This window comes from Nicrophorus vespilloides, unplaced genomic scaffold (assembly GCF_001412225.1).
Source record: "Nicrophorus vespilloides isolate i.1.1-1 unplaced genomic scaffold, Nicve_v1.0, whole genome shotgun sequence".
NCBI classification, from domain to species: Eukaryota; Metazoa; Arthropoda; class Insecta; order Coleoptera; family Silphidae; genus Nicrophorus; species Nicrophorus vespilloides.
The window spans coordinates 1,155,720-1,179,719 of record NW_017100099.1 but is presented as its reverse complement, the minus strand read 5'-3'; the positions used below and the strand labels follow the sequence as shown (position 1 = coordinate 1,179,719).

The 24,000-nt window shown below is 28.5% G+C and overlaps 1 protein-coding gene across 1 annotated transcript in view; it reads right to left on the bottom strand.

The window, feature by feature from the left end:
* LOC108567951 overlaps positions 1–24,000 on the bottom strand; it is a 136,990-nt gene that overhangs the window by 6,845 nt on the left and 106,145 nt on the right. Inside the window, exon 5 of the mRNA XM_017928772.1 lies at positions 15,896–16,060. Coding sequence (XP_017784261.1) covers positions 15,896–16,060 — 165 coding nt within the window. The remainder of the gene's footprint in view (positions 1–15,895; positions 16,061–24,000) is intronic.

Here is a 24,000-nt window from a genome sequence, read left to right as displayed (position 1 = left end):
GCGTTCTTCTATTCCTCGTTTATATTGCATATAACATGCCAAAGCTGTTCGCGCTTCGAAAGAAATGTCATTGTGTGTCCATAACGCACCGTAAAATCATTATCGCGTGCTGCTGGAATAACCATAAAACTCTAATTACATGCTGCAGCTTTTGCAAGTCGAGAATAAGATGCATAAGATCAATTCTTTCACGTCTCTATTATACAAAATTATTTACAAATTTAGCAATTAGTCATTTAGATTAAGTAGATTAATCAACACAGTTTATTCTAATATTGATTATTATTGCTTTATTCTTATTTAAGGATTAATTTGTAAAGATTTTCTAAATATAAACAGCACAAAAATTCTATAGTGAATCCGCATTGTTTGACCGCACTATGCGAGGTATTGCTACATTACTTAATTAACACTAAATGTATACTTATTCCTACCATCTCAATATAGAATGAGTTTTTAGCGAATTGGATAGTGAACAAAATATTTTCTTTTATTTAGAAAAGTTTTATGTACATTTTATGCGTTTTCAGCGTTTTTATTTACAAATTACAGGATTTTACAGTAACGTTGTATACAGGAAATCCAAAATGAAATTTCGAAAACGGTCATTTGACCGCGCGTGGTAGGTGTAATGTTAACAACATAATAACAATAAAAAAATACAATTAAGACAATCTTAATTATACATTTTAATTACACTATACATTAACAGTAAGTTAATTTTCATGCTTGCAGTTGAACCCTAATAAGAATAGTATGTTATGGACAAGATTTTAAGCTTTCTAATTTACGTTTAATTCAATCTTCTTAATATGTTTCCATTCCTTATTAGTGAAATTATTATCAAATCTGACATTTATATACATAAAAATATATTAGTAAATCTTTGTAATATTTTTATTATTGTACATAATGTAAGAATATTTATTCTATTGATTTATATTTACAAAATGGATACATAGAATTTGTTATATAAGGTGATAGATATTTATCAAATTATTAAAGACTGGAACAAATACATTTTGTAAGAAAAACACTCTTTTATCCAGATAGAAATGTTGGAAATATTAAAATGATGTTTGCTCAATTCCAAAATATGTTTCTGTTTACATTTAAACGTTAAAATTAATCCTCGTGTAAGCACATTCAAGTGTCAAAAAACTTGAATTTTAATATAGAATTCTATGAGTTCTCTTATATCATTGCTATCATTTTCTGGAGACAAAGATCTCATAGATATATTTAATCAATTAAATAATTAAGAAACTGGTAATTAATTTTGGTAATTAGTTACTTTTTAATTCAATAATTACGATTAAGCAGTACAGCAATACATTTCAAATGTGGCTTCAATCAGACCAGTTTGAAAAATTCAAAACAATATTAATTTTAATTGAGCAAAATTTAAATAAATTCTATAAAAATATTACTACAAAAATATTTTTTTTGTTCATAAAAGTTTAACTTTTTTCTCTTATTTTTATGTGGCTATGAAAACCACGAATAGTCCGGTTTCGAGGATATTATTGTTGTAAAGTTTATTTTTTTTTTAATATTATTTCCTTTATAGATACGTAGCACCCTAACAATATATTTGGAATAGAGATTATTAACAGTTTCTATTTATACTTAATAAGTTAATTTGTGAGTAATTACAGCAACATACAAGCAAAGTCATGCTTTTTCTCGATAATCATTTGCATATGCAAAAACATAACAAATAATTCTCTAGTGTAGAAACAATAAAGCGAAAATAAAAATTACCGTTAACAAGACGTAATCGGAAACGCATGCTGCCCGCGAGCCAAAGTTTCTACACACTAATTGTAATGTTAATAATCCTCTATTTACGATGTAACGAGCAGTACTTCTGTATTTCTTACAAATTGTTATAATTTCCTTATTCTAAAATTGCTCTCAATTATTTTCATAACATGCAATTAGTGGCGATTCTATATAAGGGCTTTAGGGGTTTACAAGCACTTAACAAAATAGTTAAAGATAGTACTGTAAAATCATACAAATATTGAAGAAAATCTCACATTTACAGGAAGTTTATACTTAAGAAACCATAGGTTTTTATACAATTTTCAATCTTTCTCTTCAGTAAAATACTTATATTTACTATATATTGAATTGTTTATTTTTAATATCTTGTTTTATTATATGAAGTGATCTTAATACATCATCTTGTATATTTATATTGTATATTAGTGTATTTTTGATGACATAATTCAATGGTTAATACAAATATTGACAACAAAGTCTGAATAAAAAAAAATAAATTTAGAACTAATAAATAAGAAATTAAAATAAATTACGTTTCAATAAATAAATATGGGCATAAGATAAAAATGATTTAATTTAATGGCCAATCAGGTGGGTAGATGAAGCATCAATTATCCAAGCTTACATGTATGTAAATCGTGATCGTGACTGACTTTGTGTAATATGATCAGATAGTTAAGTTTAAGAAGCGATTAAATAGACCATAATCTCGCAACCAATTAATTGCATAGAATAATCATAACTCTCAGTTATCAATCTATTGTATCTCGTGCATTTGGGATCATAGTATTATCATAATACTAAAATCGTTTTGACTCTGGGGGTATAGATGATAATTGCAGCAACATTGAAAGACTATTTGTATGTTTGGATATGTATGTTTGGTTTGGCAAGATGGGAAATGATATAATGTACGGAAGTGTGTTCGAGCTGCATGTTACGCGATGCGTGACGATTTATTAATGTCATTTCGGTTCGTTTAATATGCGAAGCTCGCGTTATGTAATTGTTCTACGCCGGCGGAACAGTGGTCCCCGAGGTGCGGGCTTCAAGCTATATACTGTATTATTAGTATGCCGCGGACGAGTGTAATTTACAGGACGGACAAGGCCGAAGAGATAGCTGCATGCCAGATAGGAGTACTGGAATACTTCTACAACTACTAGTAATGCTACTGACGTTGATTTTGTCTCAAGAGCTTTTTCACTTCGGACCATATTTTCCTTAGACTTTATAAAGCATCCGGTGATTCGTATAAGGAATCAGTGGACGAAAACGAAATCAAAGATCTGATGAGATGTTTTTTTGTTTAATTTCTTATGCGGACAGAAAACGTTCTGTATGTTGTTAACAATTTTCACCGTACTGCATCGCGCATTTTTTTGTATCAGATCCAATCCAGCAGGAATGTAAATTAAAATGTATGGGATAACTGGATTGTTTCTTTAAGGATTACTTAAAATAGATGTTTCCTGTAATAATATTCGAAGCTTATTATTTCAGTAACAACTGTAAAAGTAACATCAACTAATAATTGGTATAGATAGATTTTTCTTTCGCATTTATGTGACTTGCATGTAATATTTTTCATGTTTTAAGTGTTTGCTAATTATCAATTATTTTTATTAGTAGTCTTAATTTAAGAAACAAATCAGTTCTATATTCATTTTTAAAACTTTCTTAAATATAAATGTAATAATATTTGCTATAGAAATCATCCTATTATAATTGAGTTTTCTAAACTGAATTTCAAATATGTTTTAAGTATATCTAAAAACCACTTTGGAAAATTTTCTTTTAATATATTTTTGACAAATAAAGTTTGTTATAAATTAATTGAAGAAAAAGTAGATCTTAATTTTGTAAAATCGGTATTAGCATCAAGTTTAGAATATAAATAATTTTTTTTTGGTTGTAAATATTGTTGTTAATAACTCTGTTAAAATATATTTATTATGGATATAATAAAATTTACTTTACTTTGATCTTTATATATTTTACCAAACAGTATTAATTCAAGATTAGCGATTTATTGCTACATGAAATATATCTGTATCTGTTAAGTAATTCATTATTTTGTAAATACTGGGATGGAAGTATACGACCTGCGTGTGTTTATAACAATGTAACACGATCCAACCAATTTCGTGTTAGCGAGATCATTAACCTCCTGTAATGCGATTATTCCCAGTCAATAATCGCGAAACGTAAATTGTAACTTTAGCTTAATGATTTTCCTTTATATTGGAAAAGTGAAGGCTAATGCAAAGAAAAATAAAACAAAACTCACAATTTATGCACGACGTATCTCTAAGGACTAATTTGTGCGCCGCTAAGGAACGTCATTAGATTTAGTTTCACGTGTGCGGCCGCATATAGTTTTTGCTTGTTTCTGTACTTCTTTTTTGCCGCGTTCCATCATTTTTCCCGCTTTCTGCATTTCAAAAGCTTCCTTACTGTTATGACTTCTCGGAAAACGCGAATTGGTGAATATAAACGTGCAGGTTACAATGCCGAATTCGAATTAATCGGGACCTGGATATGGCGAAACGGCATTAGCAGACGCCTTTTATGGTCGCCGGTTTGCACGATACTTCTCACATCGTCTCCAGCCATTTCTTCTAATTTCTCTTATATATATTTCTTTCCTCTTATTTTTATACTTTCTATTTTTATCGCGGCAAAGCCATTTTTAGACGTCCCAATATAATAAATCAACGTGATCGACGATCCGATATCCTCGAGATACCTACGTTCGCTCGTTACGTAATTGCGCTATTTGCATTGATTAGCGATCATTGAATAAATGATGGAATGCTTCACATTTACATCTTAATAGACAATTAGTAGAAGTATTTAACATCTTTTAAGACTTATTAATTAGTTGCAAAGCTATTGATTGAAGTGAGTTATACAATGTATTTCCACTGTAGGAGAGTTTCGTGTCGTGACAAAAGCTCGTGCGACATTCCAGAGTGAGTTTGTTCAAAGGTAGGAATGATTATTTTATGAATGAACGGGTGGAGAAAACGGGACCGATTTTGCCATTGTTCGGAACCGGAGCTTCTCTAGCACGACCTGCCACTTGGAGGTGATTGACGGGCGACGTGCACATAGGTTGTTGTAGGCATCCGGCGTCGTGAAGTTGGAATTTTTCATTCGTTACTTCGTTGTTTATCTCGAGCTAGGATGCCAGTGGATTCGGAAAAAATGGGATGCGAAAAGAAAAAAACTGAAGTGTACGCAGAGTCCGCACGTCAGCTAATCGCAAATGGGAATGGATGGAGTGAGTCTAGTTCACGCAAAAGAACAGCCCAAATTTATTAAGTTTGTTAGTAAACATCTGTCTCTTACCTGTTCTAACAAAGTATTGACCTTAGCTAACTTGTTGTTACTTCTATCCTATTTACTTAATTAACAAACTTATTTATTTGTATCGTTCAAAAGTTTTGTTTTATAATAATATCTTTAAATAAGCCCTATTTACTAAAATTGTTACTACGCAATTATTTAACACAATGGAAAAATAATTTATAAATAAATTATGCAAAATATAAAAATATCATTTAATTAATACAAAATTAAATGATTTTATATACTTAATTGAGAACTATATAAATTAAAAACCAAGCTCTTGTTACCTTCAAAAATTACTAAATTAAATTTGTAATTATCTAAAACTGATACACAGTAATTAATGAATACTTAAAAACACTAAAAATGAATTGATTGACATTACATAAACATTTGTTGCAAATGTATAATTTGAATACTATTTTCATACATGTACAAACAAGAATATTTAATTTTTTTTTTTTTAATATTTCGTTATGAAAACATTAATTATAATCAATGTGATAATTAATAAAGAATTTGAAATTTGAATAAAATAATATTATAAGTTCATGCTTGCAATTGCATAAATATAAAAATATTTTCAGCCCATCTTTTCTACATGAAATTTTGGGGTCCACGAAAAAAGTTGAAATTAAAATATAAAAAATTCGCATATACCTCGTGCGGCTTCCAGATATATCCGGTTTGAAAAATTAAAATAAACTAAATTTTAATTAAAACAAATAAATAAATTCTATAAAATTTATATATTTTGATTATGAATCAAATCGTTTTCTTTCCTTTAGAAAGAGGCAAGATTTGTGCGGTTTATTTTTTGTATAAATTTAGTTCCTCGATTAGTCAATTAGACCCGCACTATTCGAGGATTTGCTACATGTGTTCATATTAATATATATAAAAAATAAGTTGGGAATGATATAATAATGTAAATTCTGCTTTACAGTTAAATAATAATTGACTTTAATTTAAAAATCTTAAGGTATGGCTTACAAATTACAGTAATTAAATAAATATAACGTGCACTGCATTAATGATTATTAATTACTTTATAACATATGTTTATACGATTTGCATAATTAAACAAACAAGGATATTAAGAAAAAAAAGCATTTGAAAAAAAAACTATACGAGAAATAAAAAAAAGTAATAATAAACAGATACAAGGAACCAAAAATAAAATTAGTCAATCTTAATTAGCATATATTGACACCATATGCTTGAAATCGTAGAAAAAAAAAGCGAGGAATTCCTTTTTTTATTGCTGCTGTTGCTGTTACATAATTTGATTTATGTCGGCGGATTTTTATTACACGAAATATTTCCATAATTTATTTAATTTCGATTGCAATTGCGATAAATTCGGAGCGCGCAAATTAAAGCAATGGATTGTTGCCGTGTCACATTGCATTAGCAGTTCCGTAATTATCATTCTGCAGAGGTCCTTTACCGAGTTTCGCTTAATGGACGATCGAGTATGCAAATAATTCGCAGATGTATTCCCTCCCAAATCCTGGTCCCAATTAAGAAGAGATAATGGTGAAAAGGATAACGGACCATTACTCATCAAGCCAACAAAAAAAGGAATGAAGCGAAAACACATAAAATATAAACCGCGGTACATTAATACTCATTCTGCAAGGATTATGATTGATTGATTGCTCCGCTTGTTCTCAACGCTCTTTAGATTTGTTTCAATTAAAACTCGACCTTCTTGTAGGTATAACATATAATTACCTCAGAATTAAGGATCGTGATGTTTAAAGCATAACCACGTAATTAAATATCTGTGTGATCCTCGATGCAGCTGTTTATTAAATTAGGCATGGCCAATGCTCCTGTGATGCTGTGTCTTCGCCATTGGCTTCTGTTACGCAATGCATTGCACCGGGATTGGTTATGGCCGTGCCGGCATCCTCATATATATTCGAAGAAAAAAATGTCATCCACCAACCATCTGCTATAGTGGCAACGGTATACCATGGTGCAATATATTTCCTGTAATTTCACATATTAAAAACAATAACAGCTGATGCTTTCGAATAATAATACCCATTGCGAAGGTAACTGCAATCAAATATGCAACATAAATTCTTAGAAATATGTGTTTGCATGCGGATATTTTGGTTTAAGGGCAATTAGATGGAAATTCTTGCGCGTTGTAGATTGTACGAGATAGCTTCTTATGATACTCATTCTTTTGAGGAAGACGTGCGCGTAGGATAAATATGTTAGATATCTGAGAGATGGTGGTATTGGAGTAATTATATGCACATTATTTGCGTGGACTCCATTGGGTGATTCCAAATGCGGAAAATTGAAGGTAGATGTATACTCAGTATATGTTATGCGTGTGGATGGATGTGGATGTCTTAGGACTGTTGCTTGCTGCAGCCGCAAAACGGTTCACGACATGTGCGCGGGTTTCATTAAAATATAGAATTCCGGAAATGATACAAATCGTATTGATCCCAATGCAGATACAAGATCGAATATGTACTGGGTATACAATTGAAAGAATATATTCGATTATTTACAACTTATTCAGCTGGTTTTCATTGTTACTTTTGCATTGTTTCACTTCTCAATAGACTAAAATATCTGTTGGTTATGTATTTATATGTGACAGATAACTGAAGATAAGCATTTATCTATTTAGATGAGTGACCTGTATTCATTTCCAACTATATTTATAACTTATTCAGCTAGTTTTGATTCTTAGTTGTGGAATGTTTTAAAATTTGAATTCTTAATGCTTGGCAATTTTATATACGTGGATTGACGATATGCACACACTTTTCCAATTAAATACTATGAAAATAATACTTTTATTAGTTAACATTTAATAATCATTAATTTATTCATTGTTAATTGTGATTAATTTCGGTTTAATCGCTGTACATATTCGAATAAAGAAAACCGCACCTCACGCGCCGAATCTACATAAAATAATGAATTGATCTGAGATCTCGCGATTAAACTACTAAATCACCATATGCAAATACAATGATATAAGATTTAGCCGGAAAGGAAATTGAACTATCAACGTAACTTCAATAATATATTTTATCACCAGAATTTGTTTGCTCTTCGAACGTATTAAGAGTTCAATCATAACTCAATTAAAATGTCTTGCATATTAAATACTCATTACTCGTTTATTACAAATTTATTCTATGAGACTTACATTCTAAACACTTTATTTAATTAAAATAAGTTTAAGTTTATTATTTTAAACTGGTTTAAAATATCAATATTTATAATATTTACTTTTTTACCAATTTTTATTATAGTTATTTAATTTTAGCGCCAAAATAATATGTTGTTACAATTATAAAAATTGCTTAGAATTTTTTTACAGCTATACCAATATAGTGCGGCTTTCATTAATTCGGTTTCACTATAGGACGGTTTGAAAATTTCAAAACAAACTAAATATTATTCTAAATAATTTTTCTCTTCATATAGTTAAGTCTCATCTTGTGTATATTTATTTTTATGCAGTTATAAATTCCTCGATTAATCCGGTTTTAAATAGTCCGAGATATTGGTGTATTTTCTTTATAGGATTTGCAAAGAGAAAATTGGTTGTAGAATTTATGATTTATCGTTAAGAAAAATATAATTTATTGTTATTACTTTGTATTTTAAATGTAGGTTCATTAAATAATAGTTGAGCAATTGATTTATTTGATTGATATACAATTTCGTACAACTCTTCTGTAGTTTGGAGAAAATGTAATTAAGTTCCTTCGTTAGTTTAAGTATGATTTATTCGGTTATGAGAATTATGAAGTATTAAGCTATGTATCAAACACCTTAGTAATAAATATCGTGATGACCGTTATAAACGTATGCATGTGTGAACCATACTGGTCAATATATGTTAATTATATACCAAAATTTCTAATAATTACATTTTATTATGTTTCTCGTTAAGTTTCAAGTGAAATTCAACTAACCTTAATAATTTTATGAAATTGTATTAATGTGTATATTTAAATTATTTTCCTAATAAAATAAATAGTAATTAAGTAAACCGTGACAAATTTTCAATTAATGTTTTCTCTAATTTTATAAAATTAATATATGACGAGAAAGCAGTAGAAGTTGACAACAACACATTGCATATATCCTGGATTATTTGAAACCGTATTAATCAAGGAACTAAATACATACATATAAACCAACATGTATAAAAGCATAAATCGATTATTTATGAACAAAAAAAATAATTTTAGGTACTATAATGAATCCTGGCTGATCGAAACCGGACTATTCGAGGTATTCTAAGCTAGTGTTTCTTAAAATTTTGGGTCGCGGTCTTAAAAAAGAGCACCCCCCGAAGAATGGGCATGTGTATAAAAACGTAGAAAAACATACAGTCTCGTCTGTTATCAATTTTTCTGCAACACCTCAAGTATTTTTTTGCGACCTCCCTGGGAGAATCACTGTTCTAACCAACTGGTCTACGTCCACAAGATCTTTGACCCCTGAGTCTTAATTTAAAAAAGTGTACAATTATATTTTGTAATATGTATCACAATATTAATAAACAAAAATATTGTTTATAAAGGGTGTCCCAAAATTAACGCAAAATTTGAATTTGCCGCCATTTGTGCAGTAATTTGTGTAGTAAAGTATTGGAAACCCCAAAAAAAAAAAACATCCCGAATGCCGTTAACTCTATTTTTGAGTGCGGCTTTAAACCGATTATTCAGACTATGCGAGTTATTTTTGTAGTTATATAATATTAAGAAATACATTAACGAAATTTGCTTAATGTTTAAGACAGTAAGATGAAAACCTTTCAACATGATAGTCTAGCATTTGTATTTTATTATGATATAATGTATGAATCACTGCAGTAAGTCTTCAAGTTAAGAAGCTTAACCGGGAAATTATGGAGCAATTAAGTGTGTTACCAACAAAGTGAAGCACCATAAAAATACCTTACACAGGATAATTTAGTCGTTATTCAGGAGTGATTCGCACAATGGCGGCGGTGCGCTGTAGTCCATAGAACTCAAAACTGGATTGCCTTAATATGGAGCTGGTTATTGATTTGAAACATACGAATGGCAAATGGAAAAAAAATAGAGAACAAAATGGAAAATTGCGTTCGTGCTCAGAGTATGAAATATAAATCTCATAATCGATTAATAATGGAACGGTATGAAATAATTGATAACATTGTATGTGGGATAAGAGCATAGCTTATCAATTAATATCCGATGAGGAAAAGGTTTTCCTATACCGTCGGCATTCTCTCACTCTCGCTAATTCAGTTGTACGATCTTAGGTGTTTGAGAATTAGAAAACTGGATGAGGAGTTTTGCAAATGTAATAATCTAAGGCGGCGATCGCGCAGGTAGCAATCGCATGCAGATGTAAATTACACTATATAGAAATATAAATTAAAAGGAGCCCACGGGTCGCCGGAGATGTATTCTCGCAAGAAAAGATAGAAGATAGGAGAGAGAGAGAGGAGGACGAAGGATGAGGAGGTTTATTATACCCGCATCTCGTGTCCTCTATAAGGTCATTCGGCATGGGGACAGGTCAAACCATTAAATCTCAGCCTCGCATACGCACACATTCGACATGCTTTCCCAAGAAATTGGAAAGAAACCAGTCGTCATCGAGAAGATGAAATGAAAAATTCTTTACACTAGTGTTGTTTACATGCTAATTTTAACATTATTTCACTTCCTTAATCTTGCAAAGTTATTCTTTAAGCTTATAAGTTAATATTATGGTTTCCTTGAAGATTACTTGCAAGTAATTTTTTTGTCATAAAATATGTTGAATTATATCTAATTCAATAAACCATGTATATTTTATATAAAAATGAATATTGATGGTTTTGTTAACGCGCATTTTAATTGTTACATTCCATTTTTGAGTCAATATTAAATTTGAACATTTATTTCTCTACAATGTCAAAATAATACAAATAAATACAGCAAAAGAAATATTCTCCAAAAAATGCTTTATAATTAAACAAGAAATAGGATTTTTTTTGAAGAGACATTATTTGTTATAAATCTTTCCAATAATTTAAAACTTTATTTAAGATATTTTTGTATAAAATTAAACCTTTTTCCTAATTGCATTTCTATAGTTAATACTTATTGAAATTTATATATTCACTAATATATTTTTCTTGATATTTTGAGAAGAAAATGCAAATACTAAGTAGGGTTTATACAAAAACTGACTTAAACCGGTTTTTGAATCTTTACAACAAAAAATGGAGAGAAGAAATATTTCAATTTCGTATTTTTTTCAGGAAACAAACAGAAAAATTTCAAAATTTGTTAAAAATCAGGATTTTTCTTAACTAATTTCTATTTTGGAGCCCAATACATTTAAAAAAAATATATTATTGTCTAATGTCTCAGCATATCATAAAATTTATACATTTTTAATTTAACTTAAAAAGATTTATAAATGATATCAGAAAAAAAGGAATATTTAAAAAAAATACTAATTTTTAAAATAATTTATTGACTTACATAATGCAACTGGAAGAAAATAAGCAAGTATATAAATTAAACGGAAATGTATACAATTATTGGAATAAAAATTCAAGTGGCACACTGATATTATTAAAACCTCAGTTGAAATGTCCAAGAAACAGCGCCCATTACTGCACAATAACATTGACAGGAGAATGTACGACGACCTTCAAAAGGAAAGGTATCGAAATAAATAGTAGCCGGCGCCAAAATAGGCTTGAATACCTCACTTACATGTTCTATCTATAAATTTACTTAACATCACCGAACGATTCAACACATAAAATGTATCATCAAGATTTAATTAATACTTACGTTTTGGATAATTTTAAGATCATAAAAATTGAACTCTTGAAAATAATGTTATTAAATATAAAAAAAAAAATAAAGATGTGTCGTAAAGTTTTATGCGATTCGAAACTGAATACACCGATATCAAAGATTAAAATCTTCGACTCTTCCTTCTTTGGTATATAAAAACGTACGACAGTGCTCGTACGCATTCGAAGAGCTTTCCCAAGGAATTGGGAAGAAGAAGCAACAAAGTAAGAATGCCGCAACTCGAGATTGGCATCATACGCAATTGCGAATATTTTGCGTTTGGAATGAAGAAGAAAGTTAATGAATTATTTTGCGTACAATTTAAATCTCCTAAACTACTTACGCCTCCAGCTATTTCGTTGGAAGGAGAAGAAACGTTTTACAGCGTGTCGCAAAATTACGACTTCAAGACTCAATTTTACGAATTAAATCAGCGACGATCAGATAAGTACATTGCATGTAGAAGAGATCTAATGCACATTTTATGTACATTTTCTGGTCTAATCAGATGTGTCAAATCGATATGCAAATATTTTTTTCTAAATAAAATAAGAGAAAATCTCAACATAAGTTATAAATTTAAAAAAATAAAATGAAGCGGTAACATCTATTTAATGCTCCTATTTAAGCGCATTCAAATTATTATGCGAATATTATTAATGTAATTTATTGCTATAATATTATAATTCGCAATGGAAATCCATTTCAAACAAGAATCCGGCAGCTCTTTCATTTTCTGTTTATATTTAATGACCGCAAAATTATGAAACATTGCTTACACATTATTATATATATCTTTTGAAGTTATTCCTGCTAGAGGAATTCCCGAAATTATAAGTATTTGAATAATCTATTGTAAAGATAAAAACAGTACTTAATGTTACAAAGATTATGTGAAAAAGTGACTTATTGAATATAAAAATTAAAAATAATGGTTATAAAGAAATATTTTACCAACAAATTTATGCTTTGATATTTTCTGTTTTCTTTATTATAAATTGAAGAAAAAATGTCGATATTTAATATATTGTATAATTTTTGTGATAGTGATAGTAAATTTATCTTTTCCTCCTTTTTTAATAGAAACTATTTATTTACGATAACAATATGCAAAATAATATCACAGACCAAAGTTATAAATTTCCAAGCTAAGAAATAAATTAATAATAATTGATTATTAGTGATTATCTGAAAAGTTTTAGTAATAATAATAAATAAAACGTGAAATGTTTGGAAATAAAATGCTTTTCATATAAATTGGCAAAGTATAAAACGTGACTAAAAAACATATTAAAATTGCTTACATCAGCTTCAAAAGTTATAATTGAATTTTTAATCTTGAAAAACTTTCATACTTTTTCATTCGAGCGTAAATTTGATATGATATGATAATAATAAAATAAATAAAAAAAAATTACAATACAAAAGATTATAGAGCAATTTTTCATATAGTATAGGTTACACCAATATTATGGACTAATCGAGGACTATTATTTGCATAATAATAAAGTTCACAAATACTGACTTGATTGTAAAGAGAAAAAAATAATCATCTATGTATAGATTAAAATTTAACGGCAAAAAGCCGTACTATTCGAGGTATTGCTGTATTTATAAAGTGTAATATTTAAAATATATTTAGACTGAAATTGTTTAATAACTTGAGTAGTTGATATATCATAAAAAATATTTCGTTGGTGTATTTAGTTATGTTATTGCAAAATACGAAATAGTTGTCTGCAGAGTTACAAAAGTTTCATGAATTTACGAAGAGATGCAATTACAACATATATTATAATTTAGTTTTTTTCTTTATAAGTTGAAATTATACAGTAGCTTTAATTAATAAGTAACACTCTGTATATATGAATTTTTTTTTTGGGCAGAGAAACACAAGGGAAAATGCGGTTTTGTTCGTGAGCCGATGTGGACCAGTTTTTAACGGGCCGCACATCATAGCTGCATCATCTTAATGATACAAGAGGAGCTTCGGACACGTCATTACTGGGAAGGATCAGCTCGATTTTTTTTATTCGCATTTTTTTACTCTCCCCGAGTATTTTCTGAGTTAAGATAAACGGGTCTGCCGGGTTACCCCGTTATTGAGCGTTGATTTTTTGATGTATGACTGGTAGGAAAGGTTGGAGGAAAAAAAAAGAGAGAAAAGTGTGACCCCGAAGAAGCCTCCAACCAAAAACCGACCTAAAATTTATCGCCCCAAAAATTGCATCCACTCACACATTCGCTCAAACGTACACACGCACACCGCCTGTAACGGTTATGTGGCGATCTCTGGGCAAGATAATGTTTTCATTCCGCACCGATAGCAATTAGAGATAATTGAGATATCCCACCACTTCCAATAAACGCTAAAGGTACTCGTCGCCTGTTAACTTAACGTGTTAATAACTATGCTTATTAACCTCTACTTAACACATTGCAAAACTAGAAATATTTTGCATATTCAACAAAGATTAATAAAGGATTACTATAAGTGTATTTGTTCGAACAATTAATAAAAATCTTAAGTAATTAAATTATTTTATAATTGCTTACATTTGCAACGTTGGATAATAACGCAAAGATAAATAGCATAAAATAATGAGTTTATAAAAAAAATAGAACTAATATCTTGAATAAATTGCCAAAAAACATGAAATTATTTATCTAAATTAATATTTTACATATTGTTCGTGTCAGTAGGAATTACGTCCAATATTATATATTTATCTATAGAGATTACAAATAAAATCAATTTTTAACACTTTTTTAATATTCGTATAAGATATACAATATCGAACAGAATACAAAACCTCATGAACAAAACCTTATTGAATCGATGACAAGAAGTGAAACATCTTTAAGTTAGTAATATTTAGTTCTAATTTTTAAAAACAATGACATATACAAATATTTTCCTAAACGTTTTATTTCAAATTATTCTGTTCGATACTATATGTTTTCGATAGTTAATATATTGTATCCAATATACATATATTTTTTAGGAATACGCAAGTAAAATGACATCAATAATTATAGAATATATGTTTTCTTAAAATATGGTTTATATATGTTTAATTAGATCCTTATAATGAAAACAAAGTATAATTTATTTCGTTAAGTTTACCTAAAGTATACAAGGCAGATAAACTTTTATATGGTTTAAGAATTATAACCAGTAAAAATCTTAAATTTGTTTGCAGAAACTCTATAGTAAGTAATCATTCTAAATATAATTGTAGATTTTGTATCAAAACTGTTGCTACTAAATAGTTGAATTTCTTTGAATATATATGTTTTAACTATAATAGATTAAATAAATATAAGAGAAGCAATAAATATCATCAAACTCAAAATAAGACTTAAAAGATTCATACAACAGTTTTAAAAGATATATACAGTTAATCTTGGAATTAATGACTCCTGACAAACATTCGCACGTAATTTAATTCCTGCAGTTAAGATAACACACAAGTAATTAAGATTAGTAATGTTTATTTCTATTGGAATTTATATTATTTCATTAATAACGATATTCCACAATACTTAATTAACGTTTTATTTATACTGCAAGCTATGAGAAAAATCAATCAAATTATAGCCTTGGGTCAAATGAAAAAGGTGTAAATAAATAATTAATTGTGTATAAAGGAAATAACCAATCACAATTAAAAAGTTTTAAATAATTATATAACAAATAAAAGAAAAAGATTTGATTATATTATAATTATGAATATTGCGTAAACAAATAGTAATAATTCATTCATAAATTGAAATGTTTTGTGTTAATTTTTTGCTTAATATTTGTTATAAGATATATTATATGATATAAGTGATTTTCAGCTATGTGTATGTGGATAAGAAAGTTTTATTTCGTAACAAAATCTGTGGAAGAAAAACGGAAATCTCACCACGTATGTCGTCGACACAGATCTGCCAATCTTCGCGGTAAGCCGGGAGATGAGGATGACATTGGCATGTACAAGATCCTTCCTTTTTAGATGATGAAATATCCGATACCGCTGTAGCTGTGCCACTGCTGAGTCCTATACATGTTTCAGGATTACACGAGCTTCCTGAAAACAAAACAAAAAGAAGAAATGTATCACAAAAATATAAAAAAAGAAAGAAACTTACTGCAAAACCTCCCATAATAAGGTTTCAATTAGTGCGGATTCATTAAAATAATAATAAATTCTAACAAATATGCGTTTTTTTGTATGTACTTAGTTCCTCGATTAGTCCGGTTTCAGACTTCCGGTATATTGGCGTACCGATTACCCGGACTATACAAGGTAATGCTGTGCATATATATTTAATACAATAGATAATTCATGAAATGTTTGTTAAATATCTGTTTATTAAATACCAAATAAAATAAAAAAAATCAGAATTTCCGAAAAATACCGACGAGTATATTAAGAACTTGAAATATACGTATATTTATCCTTAGTCTATACGGAAACCATACGAGAGACGTTTATTGAAACCAGTAAGAATTCATGAATAAAACAGAATCGTTTTTTGTCGAACTGTAATACCCATTAATGGGGAAACTTCGATAATAACCGATGATAAAAATATACGTTTAATTACTTCAAGTAAATATATAACGCAAGGCCGAAAGAAATGCAATCCTTTGCATTAAAGAACGACTTGCGGTTTAATGTAATAAAATTTAAAAGCCAAACATTATGAAATGTAGAGGAGCGCGCTAAGCGACTTATTATGGAAATGCATTTAATTGCTAACTTTAATGGAATCCACTTCTGATTTTAAAAAATATGATCCATTTAATATGCTGATTAAATTGGATGAATCTGTCAATACAATCGCGAAATGATATTATCGCATCTATTACAAATTATTGCATTCCAATGTTTACTAATATAAGCTTAAACATTCAGTTGCAGTTGATTTTTTATTATTATATAAATTAAGCATATTTCAACTTATATCTTTAATCAAAGATTTTTCATTTTTTTTAGAGTCTTCAATTTTATCACATATCAAAAATTGAAAATGTTACTGTAATCAAAAAAACTTCTGTTTTGATTTAATAAATGTTGTGCAGAAAATTAAAGCGAGTATTTTTCCGTATAAACAATCAAAGTATGTACTACAATAAACCGAATTATTAGCATATATTTAAAAGTATTTTTACATATGTATTTATTTTAAAAGAAATTTGTGATCTAAATTGAAAAGACAAAGAAATAACAAGTTTCTTAACTTTAATAAATTATAAATGTACTTAAAATATATTCTACTTATATTAGTGGTGAGTGATTAAATATTTTTTTTACTGTCCATAAATTTATTATTAAGATTTTAATTGACAGACAAAATATGCTTTACAATCAATAAATATAATTTATACAATCTATATTAATTTTCGTATTCAACTGTTACGCATATAAACTTCACATATTTGAATGAAATTAAAATTTAATTTAAAATACGTGTTATATATAAAGTACAAATATGGGTTGTGAATAATTAGGAAAGTTCAACGGAAACTAACTGAACATATACAACATTGTTAATAGTGTTAAACATGTGGATATGAACGGTTCGAGATCAAAGCGTATTAAGATTTTTTAAAATACAGTAATAATCGACGTATTATGTTAATAACACCTACTCTCGCCTTGTTGAAAAAGGCTCATAAAGTTGTAGAAATACGTTACATGAAAGTGCAAAGACATGTTTGTGGCGAATGTTATAGGCGAAAATGAAGAGACCCAAGATAAAAGTAATCAAAATACTACTGTGTAATATTCCACATATTATTATTTATACTAAGTATAATTCCGTATATTTATGTCTATTTTGCTAGAAAATCTATATGCATTTAAATAATTCCTGTGTTTGCGTACAAAAGTTGATTTTCTCCTATCGAGTGGTAAATATTGTGATGGCATTAAAGATTATTATTATATCTACTTTCAACCTTTTATGGGATGTCTTGGTATCGGATGCTCCTCGATCGAATAAACAGCTCGTAATTTAACTGCCAAACGACATCACTCGAGTTCAATTGAAATGCAGCCCGAAGAGACCATGTATTTACTAATAAATAAAGGTACTTGTGGCTCATGAGTATGGTGTATTTTCTGAATCCAAGCTATTTCTGACTTACTTGCAATAATTGCATGCGATTGGAATGATTTGAAGTGTTCGGAACGTGTCTTGAGGAGTGAAGCACAGTTAATTTACCATTTGGGATCTAATGTTTGTCGAAGTAATGAAGTAAATGGGAGACCGTGCGCCGTGGAAATTACAACGTTCACGATCATTAGATCACGTCACTTTTGACAGGTCGACGTTTCAATAAAGGATCCTCAGAGATATTGTTTCGTTCCTCAGACAACTCAATCTTTCACCGTACTCACTTGAACTCACTGTCGTCGACAAATTTCATTCTTTATCACTTTTCTAATTACATCTGACTTTCCTCGATTCGAAATAAATCAATAAATCAATTCTTCATGAGTTTAACTTTAGTTAATAATATCATTTATTTTTGTGTGTTCCACCATTGGACCACATAAAGAATAATTATTTCCAAGCTTTCTATTTCCCAGTGGTTTCGCAGTGGAACCACATGCTTTTTCAAAAACTAAACTAAAGTAGAAACATTTGATCATACATTTATTTGTAAAGAATTGACAAAATTAAACTGTGCCACAAAGGGTTAAAACATCAGTATAGTATCAACTTGTTACTGTAGAAATAAAGTAGATAACCGACCACCGATCCAAGTAGAAATATTGCTTAACTTTATTAAGTTATGAAAGAAAACATATCAGTTATTGTTCTTTAGAATTATATTTGAATAAGAAGATATGAAATAAGAAGATTTAAAATATGAGTGCGTCTACTTTAGGTTGTGGAAGTATAGTATTACAAATTTCCATTAGGAACTTTCTGTTAGTATATAACATTGATAATCGGTAACCAATTCAAGGTGATATGTTGCTTAACTGTAATAAATTTTCATAAGAGCTTTTGAAAACATGAGATAACGCACATTGGTTTATACAAATATATGTAAATGATAGGTGATAGTAATATAAATATACCGGTCACTAATTAAAGTAGATTTTTTGTTTAATTATAGGAAATGTTCATAAGAGCTTTTGAAAACACGTTGAATGTTGAACATTGGTTTTGGAAGTTAAGCAGCATATTTACCGGACAAGATGGGTGATTATATTATAAATATACTGGTCACCAATCCAAGTGCTTAACTATAAACAGTTTTCAGAGCTTTTGAAAACATGGTATACATTGAGTTAAACAGCATAAGTGAGTGACCATAATATAAATATTAACTATAGCTTTTGAAAACACGAGATGACATGGAAACCAATGCACGTCACCAATCAAGGAAATGAAATAAAATATGTAACGGATATTAGTTGGATGAGTAAATATATCTTGATTAGCTTTTATGTAATGTAAAATTATGAAGATATTACTTGAATTTTTCTAAAATAATATTTGTTTTATTTTTCTAGAGACCAAAATATAATATAAACAGTAAATTATTAACGATTAATGAACACATCACGCTTGGCATTACTTGCAGAATAAAAAACTCAGGTTAAATTCGTTTTTAAAAATCATGTGCAATCATCTCACGTACTTTACATTAAACAAGCCGAAGACATGCCTTCGATTAAATGACTGCGCGATTTTATCTCAGATAACCGAATACAGTTAGTTTTCTTTATTTTTATTCTGATAATCGTTCTGAAAATATTTGAATATTAAAGTAGAACAAAAATATTCGTTATTAATTAATATTCATAAATTCATTGTAATTAGGATTAGTAAATCCATTTGTGGACGTAGGTAAATAGGATGAAAATATGGATACTTTGAATAATGCATTACGCCCACTGGAAGAATCCTATCAAATGCTCCAGATCTTTATTGACAATTTACATATAATCGTTTTGATGTTATGTTATAAACAGATGCGAATTTAAGATTGATAGGTGACAATAACTAAATCGTGCTGGACGTGTGTGACATGAGAGAGTTTGGAAAACCAGTTTTAGATCTTGACCTACTGAAGTAACACACAAGCTGTTATTCTTTCAGTTATAATTTTAATAAATTCCACATAATTTGTTCACTAATTAGAAAAATATTTTCATAGGAATTTTAATTTACGTCTTTTTTTACATCTTTATAATCTTAAACATTATTTTATATAATTAATTTGAACACAAATTTACAAATTTCTTTAGTTCTAATCAAAAATCTACATAATTTAATTTTAAATTAAAGACTCAAATTCTACAAAATTCTACTATGATTATTTCTTTATTTATATTCAAAATTAGAAAGAAAATATTAATAATATCGTAATTGAAAATTCAAATTATCTAAAAATAAATAAATTCATAAAATCTTATTAGATTCGCTTGTAAAATTTGCAATACTCGCTATTTTATTCCCGTTTCTATTACTGGAAAAGGTTAAAGTGCAAGCTGAGTAATGTGTTTCTTTGTAGGACAACATCCTATTATTTTTGTTGTTGTTCATTTCAGGATGAGAGTGTTTCGCGAAACAGAATGGATCACGTACACGATTGAAAGCATATCTAAGTGGGACATGGGAAATTAAATTAGTTGTAAAAAAAGGACGAAATCACGACGCTCAAACGTGTCGCCGTTGTAGGAAACGATTATATATCACTATTCAATTCAATGATAGTCGAGATAATCCAGCTTTTCGTGAGTTACACGTGCTTTATGTAGCCATTGTTTTAGTTTATATTAAATTTTATAATCCGTTAATCGATTGTTTTTGAAACCAGTTAGTTATTACTAAATACTACAAGTGATAATCAATTCTTCTGTTTGAAACCGGACTAATCGAAAACTTTAAAACCATCGTATTATAATTTTTACAACTTACGAGAATTTTTGGGGCCTTCAATACATCACAAATCAATTCAATGATTACCATTTTTTGTAATGTTACGTGCTTTACGTAGTCATTATTTTTATTCATATAACATTTTCTAATCCTGTTTCAAGTTATTAAACCGGACTCTAGTGAATCCGGACTGATGAAAGCCGTACTATGCGAAGTATTTGTGTATTTATTTATACATATTTTTATTACAACATAATTTTTGCAATTTAGTTTTTATTTCATTTTTTTTCTTATATTTTATTTAACAATTTAAATAATGTATTGTTTATCAATATTTTTTTTAAAACCAATTCAAATATTTTTTTAATTTTTCGAAATTTTTGCAATTCAGTTTTTGTTTCATGAAATAATTTGAAAAATTACTGAATGATTAATATTTTTTATTGTTATCAATAATAATTCAGGCAAAAAAGAGTCCTTTACAACAGTTTTATTAATAAAAATAACGAAATAAATAAACTAGGAATAAGAATTTACATTTTTAATGAATGTAATAACTTTTTAATGTGTTTTATTAGGGTTAATGAAAAAAATGTATTTTCTATTTTTTTTTAATAAAAATATTGCTAGAAAACTCTCTAATAGTTAAAATTAAATTTAATATATTTTTTAACTGTAATTAGTAATGTTTATATATTAACCAACAAATATGTTCATTTAATTATCAACTAAAAATACAGTTAGAAACATAAATTTCCTGTGTTTGGAAGAAAAAAAATCGTGGCTATTAAATTATGAGATGTGGGTAAATTAAATCGTCACGTTTCGCAGTTGAGTAAATTCTATTTGGAAGCGCACAGCAATTAATTATCGTGTATACAAAACGTTAATGAACAACAGCATCTGAACAGTTACTTGTTTCTCTTATTAATGGAATTGGATACAGTTTACGAGAAAAGACTTCATGGAATAAATGGCTTTATTTTCTATGTAAAATATCAGAAGAAATAAAAATCGCTTAAGAAATATTTATATTATTGAGGATTCTTATTATAATTTTTATGGTAATATTCTTGTAACAGCACTTATTTGAAGGAAATGATTCCGGAAAGAGTAATTATCAAAAACAAGAATGATTGCCTCTGCGCACGGTGGTCACCTGATGTCGCGTCGGCTTTTGAAAGAAGTATCGCGCTTGATTAATCTTATAATTAACATCAATATAGATTTTTTTTTCTTCATTTTAAATACTTTACACGGAAAACCTATCAATATATATATAAATAAATAACTTTATATAATCCTTCTCGGTACACTAACTGCCATAAAATAACATTATTAAATATTAATAATAGTTCTGCTAAAAGAATAACAGCTTTTGGTTCTCAGTTCATAAATGAACAGATGTTATTAGTTGTATAATATGACCAATGAAATTGGTTGATTATTCTAATAATTTCTACTGTGCAGAAAATTTCATTGTGAATTTACTCACAAGTTTAAATGCAAGTTTATTATGTAATTATTATTTTAGTACAAAAACATCTACAAAAGAAATATTTAAAACCATAATAAAATTATTATTACGACTAATGACAAAAAAGAACTTACATTCAGATTTTCATCATTACGGATTGGCAAATAACAAAAGCTTTACTAAAATGAAGTCTTTACTAAAATTAGTTGGAATAATTTTTATATATATAAATATTCCAAAGTAATATTTGTGAAATTTGTAATATTTGTCAGATTCAAAGATTTATATTAATTTGTACATGAATTTTTGAGTTTTTTTTAAACTGGAGAACAATATTTGTGCAATGTAATTGTAGATTCATTCAATAAAACCATTCAATCGAAATTAATGCTCACACAAAATAAAGATTAATTTTTAATAAAATTATTAAATCTAATACGTAGATGTATTTTTTATGAGTTTACCAAGTCGATTTTACTACTAACTCGTTAAAATGGTAGAAATTTATAGGCAATTATTTCATTTAAAGATCGCTCTCGAATTGCTTTTTGACCTTGAAGATAGAAGAATTTCCCATGTAAATATGGATAAAAGTTACGCAATGTATGTAAATTTGTAACATGACTTCCATTAATGCATCACACACATTGATCCAGGTTATAAATTATTCTAAAAACTCGAACTACAAATATACAAAAAGTATATATTTTTTAGAAAAATATTAATGGAATTACCTTCTTCCAATTTGTGAAATTTGTGAATTCATTCATAATTTATAAAATAAATAATCAAAACGTGTTTATCTTTAAGTTCAGGATTCACTATAGTCTGGTTTAAAAAAATGTGATAAACAAAATTTAAATTTAGCAAAATACAATTTCTGGTGGACAAAATTATTTTTTTTATACATAGTGTTTCCTTTAGTCTTTAAAAGTCCTCGATTAGTCCGGTTTCAAACAGTCCGATTACTGGGACTATACAACAAAAGTAATGACCTGAAATGACAAATATTTATGTCTCATGTGGATCCATTACACAATTTACAATTGCAATGTAAGAATTAAAAATGGTATGTACATATTTTTTAATGTTAATTATTAGATAATCGCTCAAATGATGATTGCATTTGTATTAACGTTATGCAATTTTATTGTGATTTTTATTTTCACGCACATTACACAACGAAACGAAATGAGAGAGGAGCACAGAAAGAGAGAAACGGTCGTTTGTTGGACTACATGGGCGTTCGCAATAAAGCAGATGAACCGAAAAATTAGTAAGAAAGATGAATCGTAAAAGTAAGTGCCATTGCGGCAAACGTTACGAACGCCATTACGTGCAGGCAATTAGCATTTCCAATCAATGAATTTTATTTGCACAATATTACCTGCAGACATCTCAATCCTTCGGTTCTCGGGTGACGCAAGATTTACAACTTTCCGATTACCATCCGAATCCGTGAACGCTCCCGTGTGTTTATGGTACGTTTATTACGCAAAAAAAGAATATATGAAAGAAATGGCATTGCGGAAAAAGTTCCTTGCATGATTAATAATGCAAAACGTTCCGGAAAGGCTATAAATAATGTTTCATTATCTTCAGAGGAGTCGGATTTTACGCCAAAATTGCACATAAATTATTGGT